The 21,717-nt window shown below is 43.9% G+C and overlaps 1 protein-coding gene across 1 annotated transcript in view; it reads right to left on the reverse strand.

Annotated features, from left to right (window-relative positions):
• LOC119169989 (fatty acid hydroxylase domain-containing protein 2) overlaps window positions 1-21,717 on the reverse strand; it is a 68,947-nt gene that overhangs the window by 19,363 nt on the left and 27,867 nt on the right. Inside the window, exon 2 of the mRNA XM_037420998.2 lies at window positions 11,601-11,704. Coding sequence (XP_037276895.2) covers window positions 11,601-11,704 — 104 coding nt within the window. The remainder of the gene's footprint in view (window positions 1-11,600; window positions 11,705-21,717) is intronic.

Here is a 21,717-nt window from a genome sequence, read left to right on the forward strand (position 1 = left end):
TCCCTAACTGTTCCCATTCTAGGCTTCTGAAAACCTCCTGTAAGCACGCGGTAAATAGCATTGGGGAAATTATGTCCCCCTGCCTTACACCCTTCTTGATTGGTATTCTGTTGCTTTCTTTATGAAGCACTATGGTAGCAGTTGATCCCCTGTAGATTTCTTCCAGAATGTTTATATATACTTCATCTACGCCCTGATTCCGCAGTGTTTGCATGACGGCTGATATTTCTACTGAATCAAACGCCTTCTCGTAATCTATGAAGGCTATGTATAGTGGTTGGTTATACTCTGAGCATTTCTCTATTACCTGATTGATAGTATGAATGTGGTCAATTGTTGAGTAGCCTGTTCGAAATCCTGCTTGTTCCTTTGGTTGATTGAATTCTAATGTTTTCTTTACTCTGTTAGCAATTACCTTTGTAAATAGCTTGTATACTACAGAGAGCAAGCTGATCGGCCTGTAATTCTTCAAGTCCTTGTGATCTCCTTTCTTATGTATTAAGATGATGTTAGCGTTCTTCCAAGACTCTGGTACTCTTCCCGTCAGGAGACACCTCGTAAACAGGGTGGCTAGTTTTTCTAACACAATCTGCCCTCCATCTTTCAGCAGATCTGATGTTACCTGATCCTCACCAGCAGCTTTGCCCCTTTGCATGCTCTCCAAAGCTTTCCTGACTTCTTCTATCATTACTGGTGGGGTGTAATCTGGGTTACTGCTAGTTCTTATAGTATTAAGGTCGTGGTTGTCTCGGCTACTGTACAGATCTCTGTAGAACTCCTCCGCTATTTTAACTATCCTATCCATATTGGTAGTTATTTTGCCTTCTTTGTCCCTTAGTGCATACATCCGACTTTTGCCTACTGATACGCAAGAAGCCAATCAATCAGCTAGCACTGAGAGGGAAAGTACAGGAATTCAGAGTGTCGCTGCAGAACAGGTACTCTGCTCTTAGTGAGGAAACCAACCTTAGCGTAGATACAATGAATGATAATCTGACGAGTATCATTACGGAGTGTGCAGTGGAAGTTGGAGGCAGGGTAGTTAGACAGGACACTGGCAAACTTTCCCAGGAAACAAAGAACCTAATTAAGAAGCGTTAAATTATGAAAGTGTCAAGTACAACAGACAAAATAGAACTGGCAGAGCTTTCGAAGTTGATTAATAGACGTCAGGTATGCGATGTAAGAAGGTGGAGAGAATTGGAGAGAATTGAACACGCTCTGAAAAACGGAGGAAGTGTGAAAGCATTGAAGAGGAAACTTGGGCACATGAGTTCAGAGACCGATATATTGCTCAGGCTCCCTGTGTAGCGCTGTCTGCTGTAATCTCAAGTGAGTGGACTGCATGTCTACCAAACTACCTTTAATTTTCTCATCGAGTGGTTAGTTTTGAATGCGTGCCGTATGATATTGAAGATAAAAATAGGGTGTAGAAACAAACGGAATCGCTTTGTAAGTTTATGGAAAGCGCGTCTCTCATAAAAATATGGTGGTTTCGGGACGTTAAACCCCACATATCAATCAAGTTTATGGGAAGCGCAGTGACAGTACAAACTGCCTGCGCATAATCTATAAATATTCCTGACTGAGTCTTTCTGTTCAGAGGTGTGCTCTATATAGTTTGGTGATTTGACGAAGCTAGGCAAACCTACGAAAGTATTCCAACGAATTGATGAATAGAGTAGGGTAAACGATTAACAGCCATGTATCAGTTTTTGAGACGCTTTGTCCATCGCCTGAAATTTCTAAAATTGTTGCAAAAGCAGTAAAACTTCCTACACACATTCCAGAAGATACATCGAGACTAAACAGAATGCTGCAGTTGAAGCATACGAATTTACTTTCACCACCTAGAGTTATTTCACTTTTAATGCCCATGGAAAACACTAAGCTGGCATTCAGTAATAGGGTAACTTCCTCAAAGACTACCACGCATGATTGGTTTTGCGTTCTGTATTCATTAGAAACGGCTGACAAGCAAACCTACGATTTTGCTCTTTGAAGCTGAATTTCATAGCCATAGACGCTATACCGTGGGCACAATGAGTACAATTGTCATGTGTGATTCTTAAAGGGAAAAGAAGAGAAAAGTGAGCCCCGTAACTGTCTGCATCAGGTGCGACACCTCAACAGTAGCTCACAAGGGATGGGTGTAAGGAGGGATTGAAAAGATAGAAATAAAAGGTATATATAAAGAGAGAAGAAGGAGAGAGCGAGGTGCAGGGACAGCGAGTTACGGAAGTAAAGAGAAGGTAGGAAAGATGGACTTGGTCGCAGGAGTCTGAGGACGGGGCACCACTCGACGAGAGCTCTTGTCGGCGTCAGGAGATGGCTTAGGGCGAGTCCAGTCGGCCAGAGCTACGCTGCCGTCTCAATTGTTATCAACTCATCCACTTGTATGGCCGTCGAGGTATTAGGAAGCCATATGCAGTTTTCCGGAGGTTACGCCGCTTTATATCACACGGTTTCCGCAGTTTTACAGCGAAAGATGTCATGAGATCACAACAAGGACCGTTTTTTTTTTGTCACCGTAGCTGTCCGCCACCGCGGGCGTCCGTAACCGCTACCACGCGAAAAAACAAAACAAAGAGAAATAAATAAAGATTACCTTAGATACAATGAGATTCGAATCTTGGTCCCGGCTGCATTGCAGCGCAGTATTTTACCACACAGCCACATGTGTGCTTGAATCTTCGTTGCAAACGGGCCCTATGCAGCCTTCATGTCATGCAAAGAACCACGTTAAATTTAGAGCCTTTTAGAGGAGTGATGTCACAACTAGGCGTTACAGTGCGAATTGCATAACGAGCGGGTCTTTGAATGCTTCCAACTCGTCACAAAAGCCTCAGCCTGAATTCTTCATCGTTATACAGACACAGTATGCAGAAAGTGCACTCTTAACAAGTATGTAGCTAGTACCACGCTTCTCCGAAGAATAACGAACGATGGCATAGTGGATGCTTTCTTAACTCACATAAATCATGATGATTTGTGGCGTAGTCGGTGGCATGCGAGTGTACTCACAGTAGTTGTCCCAAAAGATTATAAAACACTCCAGGCCTGTGCGGTAGGCACAGCATAGTCACAGCGAAAGCTAGAAGAGCGGGCTCTCAGAGCCTTTCAAAACACTCATTGGGTAACTACTGCAAGCACACTTGCTTGGTAGTCACTAAGCATTAATAATAAACTTTTGGGTGGTAGGCCGGCATTCGCTATGCTATTTTTCGTCATTCTTCTGAAAAGTGTGGTATCCGCTAAACGCTTGCAAGGAATTTTGTGCGAATTGCCCATGCAGTGGCTGACGACAATGAGGAATTAGGGCTGAAGTGGGTATGTGCCATAGTTAATAGGGAAACAAGAACAAGATTTTTAATAGGTAGGAGCATTGGACGGCCCACTCGTTACGCTAATCGCATTGTGCGACGACTGGCTGTTCTTTCGCTGTTGTAAAACGCTTTATATGTCGTATTAACGCGATTGCTTTCCCGACATCAAGCCTGCCTAAGGCAAGTTTGACAACGAGTCACAAGCGCTGGTGTAGCTCAGTAACTAAAATTCCCTGAGTGCTTAGGCAGCACTTAGGAAATTTTAGTTACTGAGCTACGAAAGTTTCTGTCGGACTGTTACTGCTTGTTTTTGTTGTGCTTGTGGTTTGATGTACGCGCCTATAAACAGGCAATAAAGCAAAAAAAAAAACTAGTGTAGCTCAGTGGTAGAATACTGGGCTGGCACCCAACCGACCCGGGTTAGAGCCCCACTGTGCCATTAGTGCTAGGTCATGCCTGCCTAAAGCAAGAAGGACAAGTTACAATAACCAGCGTAACTCAGTGGTCGAATATTAGGCTTGTACCCAGCGGACCTGGGTTCAAGCCCCACTGTGTCATTAGTGTAAGGTTTTTTTTTTCTAATTTCGCGCGATGTGGTTACGGACACCGGTGGCGGTGGCGGACAACATGCAACTGCGCGTGACCCGAAAAAGTTATTTCATAGCAGCTTTCGCTGTAATATATAAAAAAAAGCTCCAGAAAGGCCGTTCTTTCAGCTTCCGCTGTGACTGTGCTGCGCGTTCCGCGAATATCTACCGCTGTAACGGAAAATTTCAGCAATGTTGACCGTCAGGTGTTCTTTAACGTGCGCTTAAGTCTAAGCACGCGGGATTCTAGCATTTCGCCTACACCGAAGTACCGCCGCCATGGTCGGGATTCAATCCCGCGCTTTTCGGGTTAGCTTTACGGAGCCTTGTCACTGCGGATCTCCGCAGCGTCCGCAGCGCTGTACGGTTTTAGATAAGCCCAGCACAAGGCAACGGTGTTTGCCTGTCTGCGAAAGTTGACGGGACGGACAGCGAAAGCAACGCGTCACCTCCGCAACAAAAGGATCGACTTCGGGAATGTCCGCGTCGTTGACAAAGGCTCCAGAGACACTCCGAGTCTCTTTTTGGATGACTGCAGCATTCCTCATTTTTCTCTTGTTCGCCTCATTTTCAGACTCCTCTCAGCTGATGCGTGAGAAAACGAAATAAAAACAGGCGAGAGGTTGGAAGAAGAGACAAATGTTTTTTTGTGTGTGTTTACGTCGTTCTGGAATCGCTTTGTTCTCTTACATGGCCGGGCCGAAGGACTTGTATAGTTGGCAGCCCGACGCTAGCCGGAAACAGGAATTCAGTTGACGACGCACGCTGACAGTTTAAATCCGCGCGACCGTCGCACGGATTTAAACTGCCAGCGTGCGTCTGAAAAGGAATGTCAAAGAAATTAGAAGTGCATTTTCAGACGTGTTTGCCTAAACTATTTTGTTTTTCAGTTCACAAATAACAAACCAGACGCGTCAATGGTAGAACGTTTCATGAGTGATACCAAATGGCAAAAGAATAAAGCAGCCTCTTTTTTAAAGATAACCGTTACCGTAACCCTATTAATTTTCTTATTAACGTGGATTTGATTACAGAAAAAAATGTTTATATACCGCCTCCTTTTTTGTGCAATGAAAATTATATAAATTTATGCGCTATGCTTCTCATTTAGAAACAGTCAGAGGACCAAATGTACGGGGGTTTCGGGGTTGCTCGGCCCAGAACACCGCAGGTAAGACGTGGAGCCAGACCAGGAGCCTTGATGTATTCCTCGCAAGCTTCGGCCGCAACTGCCCGCTGCTAACCACTGCCGCATGCCACGAGCTCATCGGCCATCATCCTTGTCTTCTTTCTGAGGTCGGCGCACTCTTGGCCACCACTCTCATACTGCCCCCTCCCCTTCGGCGAAAGAGGAGAGAGGAACGTGATGCGGTAGCAGTTAACACTGGCCACGATGACCCGCACGTGGCGCACAAGCCTACATGCCGACACAGTCCTTACACAACTCATTTTGGGACCTAATGGTCTGCAGGACGCAGGAACTGCTGATTCGCGCAGCAAAGGCAACTCTGCCGCCACCCGAAAGCGGACGCGCGCTGGACTTGCTAAAGTTGACGACCGCAGTCAGGTTGTTGACAGGAAGCTGACGCTTCAGGGGTAGATCTGGTACTGGAGAGCCAACGGGCCCAGAAAATCAAAATAGACTCCCTGGCGCTGACGTTGTGATTTGACGTCATTAATTGTCGTAACAGACCTTTTGCTGGGTCTTGTCTATACCCGGACCATCTACCCGGACCAGTCCCGTCGGGGTGGCGGTCACTCCTCCACATGTTAGTCGTCGTACGCTGGCGACCTTGGCAACCATTGAGGTGTCACGTCCACATAGATGACTTGGCTGCCTGTGCCTTCGGTGGTCACCCTTTGGCTTTCCCTGACACTGTATCTCGGCAGCAGCTCAGATCTGGTCAAAAGGATCGTTTTCAATAAAGACGGTCCCTTGCAGAGTTACAGCAATGACTTTTCGGGCTCTCCCCCTACAGGCGTCTTGGCTCTTTCGAACTTTTCGGCTATGTTGTCTGATACTTCTGCGATGGTTTTTCCGTCCACAGCATCGGCGGCATTGTTCCCGTCAACCACGGCCTCTACATTGTCGGCGTCCATGCATTCGATTTCTTCATCCGAATTGGTGCCTTTCAGCGTGTCGAAGAATGCCACACAGAGCTGTGTGGCATTCTTGGTTTCTTTTTGTCTTTCTTTCCCTCTTTTTTTTCATATCTTTCTTTCCATTTCACATTGTCCACACTTTTTGTTTTTTCACTCTGTTTGTTTGTGTCTTTTTCTTCCTTTATTTAATTCTTCTCTTTTACATCTTGCTTTCTCTCTCTCCTTCTGCTTCTTCCTTCTTCTATCTATAACTTTGTTTTTTTGTCTATATCTTTCTCTCTGTTATCTTTTATTCAATCTCTTGGTGGTCTCCCTCGTCGGTCGTTTTTTTCCCCTTTAATGGTATACTATACTATATTATACTATACTTTACAGCGTGCCTGGGTATCCACATGGTTACGATGCTCACCTTCGAATTGTGCTCACGAGGGTTCAAGTCATGCCTTGTCAAAAATTTTTCTTCAAAAATTGTTTTTCAGCCTCTCTCTCGGTACTCGTTCCTCCACCCACGCCAGACCACGGCCGGTCTGGAGGCGTGCACTCGCTCCCGGAGCGTGCGCCTCCAGACTAGCCGTGGCCAGACAAATCGGCGCAGCGGCGGGCACACACGTTCGGGGAGCGGTGCGCAAGATGAAGCAGAGGGTGAAAAGAGCGCGCAACGGCAGAGTTACCGCGCTGCACGCGCTATAAAGGTGGATGCCAATCATTATGACATTCGTTTATCTGAATGCATAACGGCCCAACGAAAAGCATAACAGCCGCGCTGTAAGGTTAACAGAAACAAGCGGTGTTTCTCGGGAAAAGTGGTGTACAGTAGTTCAAGACAAAATCAAATGCGAGCTGTATCGCAGCGTGATTGGACTGGAGATACGCGCGGGTGTTTACTCACCGCGCATATCTCTCCAGTTCGGCCATGGTCGTACCTACAGCAAACTCCCTGAGGAATAACGCCTCTCATGCGACATGGTCCCGGCCTCGCATTGTTTTCGGCGAATCTCCACACTACTACTTCATATCGGCCACATTTATCTACTCTCCTTGTCTCATCATTCTGTTCCGGCATCAACAGAGGCTTGAACCACAAGTCGGACCACAAATCGAGCCCTGCGCGACCAGCGGCCATCCAAAAAATAGACCAGTTTAATAACATTCCATGGTCATCCTCCATTGCGACAACTTGTTTTGAATGCTAATTATCTATTGATTAGTCTCAGGTGGCTTCGCCGCTTTCTTGTTGATTGACTGACATGTGGAGTTTAACGCCCCAAAACCACTATATGATGCAGAGGCCGTAGTGGAGGACTCCTGAAATTTCGACCACCTGCGGTTCTTTAACCTGCGCCGAAGTGTGAGCACATGGGCCTATAGCATTTTCGCCTCCATCGAAAATGCCGCCGCCGCAGCCGGGATTCAACCCCGCGACCTGCGGGCCAGCAGCCGAGTACCTTAGCCACTAGACCGTCGCGGTGGGCCGCCACTTTCTCGTTGTTGAGTTGGCCGTCTATTTCGCGGATATTGCCGTGTTCTGAGTGAAGAAACACGAAGTGCCTAGCATTTGTGATAATACCTTAAGCTTGTGCAGCAGTTCCCCGTAATGCATGGGGGTGTGAACCTAAATGACGACAAAGTGATTGTGCGAATGGGGCTCAATCACCAAATTGACGCACCTCCAGCACATCGGTGTGTACCGAACAAATATGCATACGCAGTATGGGTGCCCTTGGAATCATGGCGTTCTTGCAACGCGTTCCAAGAAGCCCAGATTTATCAACGGGACGTCATCTTCTGTTCATTCATTTATCTTTCTTTCTTTCTTTCTTTCTCTCTTTCTTTCTTTCTTTCTTTCTTTCTTTCTCACTCTCTCTCTTTCTTTCTTTTCTTTCTTTGTTTTTCTGCGCGCACAGAATAAACGAAGCTGTCGGCTCCAATCTCTCTAGGTTTCCGTAAACATCACAAATCTTCCCGGGTGCAGATACGAAGACAATTTTTATCTCCCGCTGTCGAAGGTATAAGAAACGTTGTGAACCAGCTCGAAAGCGAAGGAACTGTTGTCACAGTTATCAGATATACCGGTGCTTTGATGTTTCGCTTTTCAAAATACAAAAAAGAAAGTACGAGCACAGATTACAATGTACTTTACAAGTAAATTTCACGGTCTTGTAGGCTGTTTTATTTGCAATAAACATTCAATTGTCAAGGTAGTTAGCAAGCACGGTTTGGTGCTTATGTCGGCAAATATGAACACAGTTCACTCGATGGCAACAAAGATCGCTGTATTGGCATCACGAAAAAGTTCGGCCGCGGGCGGTGAATGGTTCGTGCCACAACTCACTTCAAAATTTCGATAAAGTGCGTAGCCTCTCACATCACAGTAATGCCAATTCCGAAGGATCTCTTTTTGCAGTGGACACATCTACATTAGATATATTTATACCCCTTGAAATCTAATAAGCTAACGACACTTGTGTACCCGAACAACGAAAGAGTGAATCGCTCTCGTTGCTTATGGAAATTAGGAAAGCAGCTCTCGTTCCAAAATTTTATTGTAGGGCCAAGTCATGCAGCTGGCGTGCACCAAACAGCCAAAACAACGATACGGTTCACGCGTAATAACATGACACTATTGATTGAGTGATTTGTGGGGTTTAATGTCCCAAAACCACCATATATTATGAGAGACGCCGTAGTGGACGGCGCTGGAAATTTTGACCACCTGGGGTTCTTTAACGTGCACCAAAATCTGAGTACACGGGCCTACAACATTTCCGCCTCCCTCGGAAATGCAGCCGCCGCAGCCGGGATTCGATCCCGTGACCTGCGGGTCAGCAGCCGAGTACCTTAGCCACTAGACCACTTTGGCGGGGCAACGTGAGACTATCGACAGACTGAGTTAATATAGGAACCCGCTTTCATGCAAAATGCACAGGCAGAAGTTGTGGTTTCTATATCTGTGGCCGTCCAGCAAACAATCATAAAGGTTCCAAGTTATTATGGTGTCAAAAACTGGAGACGCACGGTTGAGACGCCATACTTGGGACGTTGTGCTGCATAAAGAAGTACTAGTCGGCCCCCATGCCACGCATCTCTGACACACGGGCACTCGAAAGTAGATTACGTAGGGGAAATATTTCTAAAAGAAACACATGACAAAGGATGATCTCCCTCCCAGCAAGATTCCTTTTCGGGAAAGCATATCACGCGCTTATACTTTCCTAATCTAAATGGAGTGCTCGCACTCAGCGTGCATCACTCAACAATGCCATGAAACACCCGAAGAACTTATTGTGGTGTCGTGTGTCACGAGCGTATTTCTTTCCGCAAAGGATCTTTCAGAGCAACAAAAGGAGGTTTGCTGCATTGCACTTTATTTTTGCCCGTGCATCGATGAGATGAGTCAACAATTTTTTTTTGAAATAGATGTGGGAATTCAAAATGAAATCTACCGCCATCCAACTTATGTCTTTCGTAGTGTTGCAGAATATAGCGAAACAAGGTCTTTATCATTCTTTGGCACTATAGACTCATGCTTTTCAAACAACACGTACCTGCGATTCCTTGTACCAATCCACACTTCAGTCCGAGTCCTTTTCTTGCACTTATCCGATTCCCATGCAGCATTCGGTGAAAGCGTTTGCAGAGAGGACGCGCATTGTTTGCATTTTTTAGGGGTGAAGCTCCTTAAGCCGTGCGTCTGTACATGCAATATCTCTTGGTACGTTCTACGACTCACTCAGCAGGGGCGGAAGGACGGATGGACGGGCAGACAGACACAGAAACAGACGGACAGACAGGCGGACTGTCGGATGGACAGACAAACAGGCGGACGGATGGATGGACAGACGGACGGACAGATGGACGGACAGACGGACAGATGGAGGATTCACGGTTTACCGATAAAACCCTCCGAAGTTTCGCCCCACTCATGATCATTGACTCCGTCGATATGCTGTATTTTTTTATTATTTCTTAATACTCTCGTTTTCAATTTATACGAGTCAAATCATCTCAGCATCGAAAGGGTGTCATTGCCACGTGCCTTCGGCGGCGACACCTTCAACATCTGTTCATTTTTTCCTCCTCCAGCTATTATTATTCGGGACGATCAACAAAGGGCTACGCCATTATGCCACAGTCCCAGAGTATATGTTTCCGAAAATATTTGACAAGAGTATTGAGTTTGGCAGAGAGCCTTCCGCGCCGGCGTCACCAGTTACGCGATTCGCAACGGAAGAGAAGCGGACGCCACGTGCTGTCAAAACGTCCTCGCTTCGTCCTTGTTTCATTTTTTCCCCTTTTATTTTGACTGTTCTCTCTTCTAGATCAGTTTACACAACGGACTCAAAGTCCAGTTCTGAGCACGTGCACCTGTCGACTCGCTTTCGAAACGCCTAGCTGCACTCGGTACGACACGAATTGAATCGTGCTCGTTTTTTTTTTCTTTTCCGGCGAGGCTCCCCGAAAATTGAATTCCTCTGTGAAGGTCAACCTTTGTGTTTCCAATTTTATTTTCACCTTTTATTACGAGTAGTGTTCTGCGGCACACCAAGCAAATGCAACGAATGGAGACGTCTCAAAGTACTGTTGCGAGCATGGCTATAGTTGGTGAATGTTCATCACGAAATAACTTACGACGCAGCACACTTTGAAGACGGACAGATACCAACCTCGGTAGTCTAGCGGTTATGATGCCTCACTGCAAAACCCGATGTGCTCGGGTCAGCACCAAAACTATTTACGTATGTTTGTGCACGTGTTTGTATGTGAGCGCGTATACGCACAAAGGCAAAGCTGAAAAATTTCGGGGGGCGCTTGACCCCCCCCCCCCCTTTCCCCACTCAAGCCAATGTTGGCTACGCCGGTTTGCCAACCATACTTAAATGTTCTTACAAACTTATTTGCTAAGATACTTTAATAACGCGGCCTTACGTAATTTCAGAAAACTCGTTTTTTTTTATTTCCTGGAACCTGCCTTTTCCTCTCTGTTTTGTTCGTGAACTATGCTTCTTTTTTTTTCGTTTCTTATATTTTTTGAAACAAGCGCGCAGTTTTCTATTCTAGCAATATCTTTTATAACAAGGCCTTGAAAGAAAACAGAAAAAAAAGAGTGGAATTTACCCGAGCCGCACTCGTAAGGCACCAACGGTGTTCAGTAGCATTTTCACCGTCTTTGTGTTTCTTTTTCTTCTGCTGGTAAGCTTGCTCTAAAGGCCAGCAAAGTTTGATAGCAAGCTTTCTCTTTAGCCCGACTGACACGTGCTTTATGAGCGCGCGTGGACAACAAGCAAGACGCCATCACAAGACAGTCGACCTTATGTGCTGTAGAAGCCCCCCCCCCCCCCCTTTTTTTTTTAATCTCTGTCTCGTTTTTTAAACACACAAAAGTTTGCGGTAACAAGGAGTTAAAAGAAGTGAGTACGTATGAAGCTCAAAGTGGCAGGGGCGTTCCGCTAATTGCCTTTACGAATTTCAAAGAGCGCACGCCGAGAACAAAAGAATAGGAAACTGCGAACCTTGAATGTCCGAAACGCTCGGAAGTAAAAGATAAGAGCGGCGCGCGCTGGCATCGAGCATTGCAGTCACGTACCGCCCACAGTCAAAATGAAGTAGTCGCCTCGGAACAAGTAGACAATCTTCTTGAAGTTCAAATCTAGCGTCACTCGCAAGGCCTCGCCACTGCTTTTCATCAACCTGTGAAGAACACAACAAAAGTGGTGTCAATAATAATAAAAAATTAGTGATGACGTGTTAACAGAAACTTCTCTCGCTTTGTCGTTTCAGAAAAAAAAGGTGGTGAGAAAAGACGTTTGCAGTTCTTCTATTGCAGGATGCACACTGCTGTAATAATTTTGTGAACTTCCCGACTAGGGGAACGTGTGTAGTTGTCCATAAATGGAGTATCAAGAGCTGCTTGAACAGTTTTTGGCACAGCAGATCTTGAGGTTGTAGAGAAAAAAAATGACAGAAGAGGCAAGAAAGCACGTGTGCTTTATTCTCATGTTTTGAGCAGTTTCTTTCACACTCCACGTTGAATACAAAAGGTAGCAACAACTATCGGCAACACTACTTGAATGCGCCGCGACGATTTCAAATAACAATTGGACTCCGCGGAAGAGAGGCCACTCTGATATACCGACTATGGCTAACAGTGGCTTTCGCAAAGTCATTTTTGTTTCACATAGGGTAACTTACTACGCTCTATGCGACGAATGCGGTAATGAGAAGACATTGCGGCATATCATCTGCGACTGCCTTCGCTGCTCTGTGCAGATAGAATCGCTCCCAATTGCTCTCGCTCGCCTTGACGAGAGTGATGTCGCCAGTAACTATTCTTCAATTTCGTTCCGCAAGTCTTCGATTCGAGAATTCAAGCGACCAAGGCATCGCTGAAATTCATGCGAGCTACAATCTTGCACGAGCGGATGTAGACTCATAACTATGCCTTATATAATACGAGGCATGCCACTGGGTTCTGTGTCGTTATATATGTGTCTGTCTGCTCTTCTTATTTTTCTCCCATTCTTTACTCATATATATATATATATATATATATATATATATATATATATATATATATATACCAAAAAGTGGAGGATGGGCAAAAGGAAAACTTTTTATTTTTCCTACGTTTCAGGCGGAAACCGGCCTTCATCAGGGAAAACACGATACAAAAATGCGCTTTTCTTAAGTAGGCATGGTATATAAAGGGCCCCTGACAGGTGAACAATCACTATCATGCACTATCTACTGTGACGTGGCGAGTAATGAACGGTGAGCAGAGAATGTCAAAGCAATGTCAAAGAAAGATTATGAGAATGCATTAACGGTGTTTACATCAAGTATACATCACATGAATATCAGTTTGAAAAGTACAGTAATATCTACAAACAAAAAATAAAGCTATCAAACCCACACAGCAAATCACACGCACAAAAAGACAAAAAAGTATAGCAGAAAACGCTCGAATGGAACAAGATGCGTTACTTTGAATTTCATGAGGCACAAACAGAATCGATAACACAAAGTCAAGAAATTCACTGCACCGAAAAGGTGTAGTGAAAATCTGCGTGTACAGTGAATGATTATGAACAGACTGTGATGAAACTAGAACTTAGTCCTGCGCCGAAAGAAACGTCAGTTTGCCTGGATTTTCATTTATACCGGATCAGATCGCGTTGAACCTGTGTATCAGAAATGACTCGCGCAGTTCCCTATCATAGTGTGAAGGGAAACGTGATTCCAGTATAGTAGCTCTTAGTTTATTGAATGAGTGACCAGGAATGTTAACGTGCTTAGACAAAGGTAGATTGGGTAGGCTTGTGGCTTGTGATTTATGGTTATTAAAGCGCAGTCTAAAAGACGTTTCAGTATGTCCGATGTATTGGAGTTTGCACACAATCCTGGTCACTCATTCAATAAACTAAGAGCTACTATACTGGAACCAGGTTTCCCTTCACACTGTGATAGGGAACTGCGCGAGTCATTTTTGATACACAAGTTCAACGCGATCACAGCGGCCTGTGCTATCACAGGCCGCTGTGATAGCTCAGTGGTTAGAGCATCGAACGCGTTATTCGAAGGTCGTAGGTTCGATACCTGCTCACGGCTGGTTATTTTTTCACCCACTTTTCTTTCTTCTTATTTACTTTCCATTTGTTCTAATAACTTCCCCTATACATTTCTTGGCATTACTGTCTGTTAGATCTCATTATATATATATATATATATATATATATATATATATATATATATATATATATATATATGAAGTGTAATCTTAGAGCTTAGTTTTTTTTGTTGGACAAATACAATATTATAGAAAACTAACAGACGACAATGCCAGTGGAAGCATAAAGAATGTTATTATACACAATTGTATTGTGAATGGGAAGAAACAAAAGTGGACGTAGAGACAATTAGTCACCTGCAGGACCCAAACCTGCTATGTTCGAACAACGGGTTTGATGCTCTACCACTGACCTAACATCCCCCCGTCCACTTTACAATGTATATATGTGCATTTAAACGTGGAAGCGTCAGTCAGCACCGCTTGTTGCTATTATGGTGAGTGTGGAACACTATTTCTTGCCAGATAGAGTGTGAACACTTTTTCTGTTAGTTCTCATTATTACTGCATTGAATAACATGCCTGCCTTTTGACCCTCTCTTGTTTCTTTTTTCCATTGCGCTAAACTCCAAGACAGCTGAACAGAGCTTTGTTTTCAAGCATGTTTACCAGCGTCGATGATTGACTTTCGACTGACTTATTGATTTGGTTTCGACTAGGTGGAGCACCTTTGAAAATACGTGTGATTATGACACAGTATTTCAAACAAAAAATATAGCAGTGAAATGATATGTGACAGAAAAGTTTCGTTTCCAAGTTTCTCAATATCAGATGTTTTATTTTGCAAGAACCCAAGTATAGCAAAGTGCAAGAGATAGACACGCCTAGCACAATAGAACAAACTTTTATAAAGCCATACAGTGCTTGCTGAAACATACAATGCTTCCTGAAACATGACATGACATTTATTATGAAGAGTTGTGACGTCCTCAAGAACGTATTTCTAATCTCAGAATGTACGGGGTAAAAGTATGTGGGCATGCCAAGGTTCGAAGGTACGAAACGCAGAAAATACCGAGGCCTATGGTTAAGTGCTGGCCAGAGGTGTCACGAAGGGCAAACGGGAAGTAGACCAAACGAGATGTTCTACCACGCGACGCAAAAACGGGAAATACTTTTTCTTCATGAATATATACCAGATCTCACCGAATTCAGCGCACCGGTTTCGGAGTCAAACAACATTTCTTCATTTTCGCGCTTTATCACATAGAATCTCGTGGGATGAAGTTTTATATGAAAACACAAGCAGCAAACGGTGTACCGAGCAAGTTTCGGTAACCATAATGAACGCTCTCGGAGGAGAAAAAAGTCAGCGCCTTTTGCCCTGGCAGTGCACGTGTAAGCGCGCAGCCTACGAAACTTTCTGCAAAGACGAGACGTTTCACAACTTTGTAAAGCACACGCGGATGCGCTGGGAATAATACGAGCGTGGTGAGAACTGTGGACACGTGGAAGGTCAAGGTAGCTTTTGCGTGACGCTCGGAGATAAATTGCCACTGTTCCAGCTTGGTGTTGCACGTCGGCACACGTGCAATGTATTCTCTACGAAGGGGAACGGATGGTGCGCATGTATAGCGTTTTGAAGTTGCGCAGTGAACAGTGTGTGCGAGTTTCTTCAATTCTCCAAGGTTTACGAGGTCTAATACTTGCACTGACGCTGACTATTGTTAAAAAAAGAAATAGAGACAAACAAAGCTCACATTGGTTTGTCGAGAGATAAGAACGATCATAACTTGGAGAAGAGACAGAAAAGCTCGTAATTCAGCATTCAGCTTTTCACGAGCACCTTAGGTTCTTTTTTTATTCAGAGTAAGGGAATATTTATTTTCAGGAAGTCAGAAATCAGTGCGTATTTTAAATAAGGTCGTACCTATAGTCATTCGCTGGTGTTTAATTTGCAAAGTTAGTTGATTTTTACCACGAAGACATTTCTGATTGACGGGGGGTCGTTTGCAGAGGTGCCAACTACGTGCCCGAACCATCTGTGCACTGTTAAACCATGGTTAACCGGGAGCGTCAGGCTTTATAGTCAAGATGAATACTATAGGTTAACAAATGAGCTTATGCAGATGAAAACACACACACTCACACACTCGCTCGCTTGCTCTCTCTCTCTCTCCTGTACTTCTGTCATTTTAGTGGTGGGTTGGAAAGGGTGAACGGGCTCGACGCATTTCAATAAATCCGTTGTATGCGCATCGCATCGCCTTCAGGGCCTGGTCGTCCGTATCATGTTGTGTTCGTTTTAATTTTGCTACAGTGGCAGCACCAAGCATCGGTTAACTATATAGGTTACGTGAAACGCCAGCGATCACACTTCGATTAATACGTTCCACTGAAAAGAAAATTTAACTGCGCTGTAACCACCGGTGAAACAGAATAATAAGAATTCAGGTCGTGTATGCCTAGGCAAAATTTCCTTGTGGGACGAGGAGGGCGAGGTGTAGTGTTCGTTTGGGTTCACAGGCACGTGGTTACAATTATTTTACTAACTTCGCGTGATTACTTTTTTGCACTGAGGTTATCAACAGTCCGACTAGCACTACGTGTACGTTATAAGTTGTAACCGGCATCAATCAATCATAAAGGGTACCGAATAAAAAAGCAAACATAGGGTCGTCGACGTAATGGTGACACCATTTGCTGTCGCTCTTGCTCATCCATGAAAAGGTTCGTTTGATGGTGAATATTTAACATAGAGTTTTAGTGCCAGGGCACAAAGGCGACTTGCGTTCACGTGCCCTTTCGTTCTTTGTATTGTCACACGTTCTTTGGATTCTCACAATCTGCATTCTACGCTCTAAAACCGTCCATTACACACTTTTAGTGCTGGGGGCCCCAAGAAGCTTTTGAATTACTTTATATTTTAGTAGGGTGCGGTTTCTACAAAGGAACGGAAGAACGTGTGTACGTTAGCGCGTGAGGTCGCCAGCCATAATTATGAGCTGCGGTGACCGCCACCGCCACGAGAGGGGTGGAAAAAAAACGTAAGCGAAAACTGTTTTACAACTACAGGAAAGCACGGTGGAAGAAATAATATATGAAAGTGAAGTTCTAGGTAAAAATTCCACGCCACGTGGGAATTCGTAAGTGAGACAGTTCAAAAACGAACTTGGACGCTAGCCACAAATAAATAGTCGGTTGGTGCACCATAGAATTTAATTATGAAGGTGCGAACCAAACACGGAAATATATTTTAGATTTGAGCACTTTCACGATTCAAAGAAAACCAGTGCTGCTCACCTCCAATGACAGCAAAATAATAAAAAGAATTATAAGAAATGCAAGCACAACTTTGTGCGTTCGCGGTATATGTTTCGTTGGGCTTACGATGACATTTACGGGAGTAAAAGCTAGAGGATTCTTTATGTGACGATTAGGCTGGTCGAAGTAACGAGCTTACCTTTCTGCCATTTGTATGCCACTCCCATATAACACGTAACACGGTGTCTCTCACGTGTTTTGCTTCAGTAAATTTTGCTAAAGTTGGAGCTCCAGTGCACCTGATGACAAATACCAAAAAGTTCCAAGTTTGCTGCATACAGATGTTGAAAGTACAGTTAAAGCACGTGAACGTATATAGTTCCGGGAACTTTTGCAACACTAACAGCTACGTATTTATGAAATTAACGAGTTTAGAGCGTAAATTCAGGTAGCGCTGTATTAAATGAAGACGGGATGCTAAAATATGGCGGTAAGTTGTATGCAATGAAGGGGACAACAACCTTTGCTTCGGCAACAGAAGCACCAGTGCAATAATGCGTAGCACAACCACCTCGACTGCAAGCAGCTTGCCGGAGAGACCCTAATTCACCAAGCAACTAACGGTGCTATATATTATACGGCCTGTTCTTATTTGGCCTGTCACGTGGCCAAGGTTCCGCATCAAATTAACATCAACAAACTTACCTCACGAGCGTGCGCCCCAGGCTAAAAAAGAACAGTGTGGCGAGCACATACTTACGATTTCGACGCCTCGTAAAGGATGATAAATTTCAATCGCACTCGTAAATTGTCTGAACTTTGCTACAAAAAAAAAAAAAAAACGCATGCTAGCGTGAGTGTGTGTGTGAGTGTTTATTTGTGTGTGCATGTGTTCCGCTCCTTGACACTATTCTTACTATGAAGCGCGACACGTTTCCGCAGTAAATATTTGAGTGTCCGCTGCATCTCAACGGCTCCTGGGCAAGCTCCGAAAACACACACACACACAAAAGAGCGTTATTCTTTCCAGGAGCTTCCCCTCTTTTTGGCAGTGTTGATAACGCCAGTAGTGTGTTCACGTGACGTCATGTAGAACTATTGGCACCCCTTAGACGTTCCGAGCCAGTCTCCGAAGAAACACTATCACACGCAGTCTTGAATCGTGCATGTTTAATTTCGAGACACAAGAAAGGACAAAAAAGACACAGCGTAAGCAGGCCGGGAACAGGCTGGCAACTGCCACCTAAAAAAGTACAATGGCTGCTGGCTTTCATGGGAAAGTGGCAGAGGAAAGAAGATAAGAGAAAATAAAAATGAAATAAATTATGAAATAAAAACAAATAACACAGACGGAAATACTAATAAGTAGTCACATGGTAAAATGTCTATAAATGTGAGGCCAAATCGGTTTTGTTAAACGTTAGCAGGGCTCGATGGATCTGGTGACACCTATAGCATCGCATCCTTCCGGGAACATGGCAATCATCAAGGGTCATGTAGTCGATTCCAATAAGTTGATATTCCTTGATGAACAGTGCCAGATGAGTAAAGAATGCAGGGACTCCAAAATAGTGCGATCAAATGTCTCGCAGGTTCCGCAAGACGGCCATAACGGACTGCCTTGTACCTTCGGCTCGCAGTCCTCACGACTAAAATCTCACAGCTTCGTTGTGGCATTCAAAGGTGTCATCCACAAAAGGTCGTCGCCTGGCGGATCGGCCACATGTTCAAAATGTTAGCTTTTTCAATCTGTGCCTTTTTTCATTGACAATGCTGGCGTAGTCGCTGTGGGATGCACCACAAAGTGGTCTCACGAGTGAAGGAAACCATCAGTCATTGTCGATAACGCAGTACCAACGACTGGGAGAAGACGCTTTCTCGCGTGACAACGCCCGCGCGGAGGAGACGATTCCGCGTCCCGCCTTCGACCCCGTTCATTTAGCCGTCAGCCTCGGCGTGTAGCGTACGCCGGCAACAACGGCGAGTGACCGAGGTCGCGACGCTGCGGGACACGTCGTTGGGGAGGCGACGCGCCTCGTGCCGCGGCGTGGCTAAATATACGTGTCAGCGACGATGTTGCGCGCGCGAAAAGTGGCCTTCACCCGAGGCTGGCCCCGTTGTGGGCGGGCCTCGATATTGCGGCGCTTCATTCTCGTCTCCTCCGTGCATGGCAGCTGAAGCGTATACAGGGGAGAAGACGAAATCGAAAGAATCATCGGAGTGTTAGCTACGCATGTGTTAAGTTCACATAGTTTAATAACTTTATAGAGAGCTTCAGTTAGTGCCAGCGAGTGACGCGTAGCGAAAGGTAGCGCCTCGTTAAAGGACTTGAGTGAACGCAAAGATAGATTTGGGTTTGTTTTTATTGCCCGTCTGGGGTACTGCACAGAGGACAATCAGTAAGCTTGCAGATTGATGTCTAATGCACTGCCTTTTATACTGTGTGGGCTGAGCCTAAACTGTTTTTTATAACCATGTATATACACGTAACTTTCGTGCTTGGAGAGAGAGTGAGTAAAGGCAGGGAGGTTTACAAGACGAGCATATATACGCTTTGCCAACCTGCACTAGTGTTAGAGGAATGGGTAATAGTAGGAGAAAGAGAGAGAGAGAGAGAGAGAGAGAGAGAGAGAGAGAGAAAAGAAAGAGAATACGTGCACCGCACGTGCGCAGAAGTACACTCGGTCGCTGAGGCCATAGTTTCTCTGGTCTACACGACCTGAGCGCTCAGGCATCCAGTGTATTCAACGCTTCACTAATTATCATTGCTCGCCCAACTCACCTAAAGACCAACATTCTAAGCAAGGACATCAAAGATGTATATCTGCTTGTTATATTATAGTCAAAATGAAGAATTGATAACACATCATCAGCAGTCAAGTAACAAGAAGAACAAAGCCTGAACACCAACCGAAAATGAAGTTATTTCTTACTATTGCCTGTTCCTTTGATTAATTATCTTGCCCCAACTCTGTCTTGATGAGATCCCTCAGCTTCGGCACCCTATCAGTCAGTCCGTTCTTCCAGAGTTTCCAGTTGTTAGAGCTGTTATTCGATATCGTCTCGCCACTTTTTTTTTTTTTCGAGGCCCATCTCGTTTTCTCGTGGCCGCCAGATGACAGGAGGGCCTGCACAGCGGCCGAACCTTATCCACCGTTTTTCTTTTGATGGTTGCAATCTTTTTATTCTAACCACTCCGGTTCGTCCTATAGCTCCGATTGATCGATGGCCGCCACTCTTCCCGTTGTTATATTCAGATTCCCAAATCCTCTTTCGTGCTCCACGTATTTTTCCGCGGCTTATTCGCTCCTCGAGAAAGACCATGCAGGTGCGAGAAGGCTCGAATAGTGTCTGCACTTGTCGAATTGAATGGTGCATCATATAATTGTACACACACACACACACACACACACACACACACACACACACGCAAGCGCGCGCGCACACACACACACGCGCGCACACACGCGCACACACACACACACACACACACACACACACACACACACACACACACACACACACACACACACACACACACACACACACACACACACACACACACACACACACACACACACACACACACACACACATATATATATATATATATATATATATATATATAAAATAAGGGAAAGAAGTGTATACCTAAGGGCTCGTTTTTCCGTGTTTTTAACACAATAATAATGAGATATAACAGACAGTAATGCCAAGGAATGTACAGGGGAAGTTTTTAACATTAATGGAATGTAAATAAGAAGAAAGAAAAGTGGATGAAAAAATTACCAACTGTAAGCAGGAATCGAACCTACGACCTTCGATTCCTGCTTACAGTTGGTAATTTTTTCATCCACTTTTCTTTCTTCTTATTTACATTCCATTAATGTTAAAAACTTCCCCTGTACATTCCTTGGCATTACTGTCTGTTATATCTCATTATATATATATATATATATATATATATATATATATATATATATATATATATATATATATATATATATATATATATATATATATATATATATATATATATATATATATATATATATATATATACATATATATATATATATATATATGAGATTTAACAGACAATAATGCCAAGGAATGTATAGGGGCAGTTTTTCCCACGTACAGTATCGGAATGGAATTCACTGCCTGAAGTGGTTTTCACATCTCAGTCTATTTGCCATTTTCAGCGTGCCATATTGTCTGTACTGTAGTTTGTACTCGACTTGCTTTACTGTTTATCGCAATTGGGAATGTATAATAGGGAGATAGACCCATCTCCGTTGTTCTGAAGGTCGTATTAACCTGAGTTTAAGCTCAACAATATATCTCGGTATAATGTACTTATCTTCTGTATTTTGTGCACGTCATTCATCTATCACGCTTACGTGTGTTTTCCACTTAATTTTTGTGCCTCTCCTGCTTGGTCTTTTCAAGACCACAGTATGTTGTAAATAAAATAAATAAATAAAATAAAAATTATTAGAACCAATGTAATGTTAATAAGATAAAAGAAAAGTGGGTGAAAAATAACATATTTTTTTCACCCACATTTCTTTTTTTCCTTTTACATTACATTGGCCCTAAGAACTTCCGTATACATTCTTTGGCATTATTGTCTGTTTGATCTGATTAATATTGTGCCAAAACATGGAAAAACAAGCCCTTAGGTATGCACTTCTTTCCCATAAATAAATAAATCAATAAATAAATAAATAAAGTATATATATATATATATATATATATATATATATATATATATATATATATATATATATATATATATATATATATATATGAGTGTGTGTGCGCGTGTGGCCCTGCAAAACACCTATTTTTATTATTTTTTCTTTATAAA

This window comes from Rhipicephalus microplus, chromosome 2 (assembly GCF_043290135.1).
Source record: "Rhipicephalus microplus isolate Deutch F79 chromosome 2, USDA_Rmic, whole genome shotgun sequence".
In the NCBI taxonomy this organism is placed as follows: domain Eukaryota; kingdom Metazoa; phylum Arthropoda; class Arachnida; order Ixodida; family Ixodidae; genus Rhipicephalus; species Rhipicephalus microplus.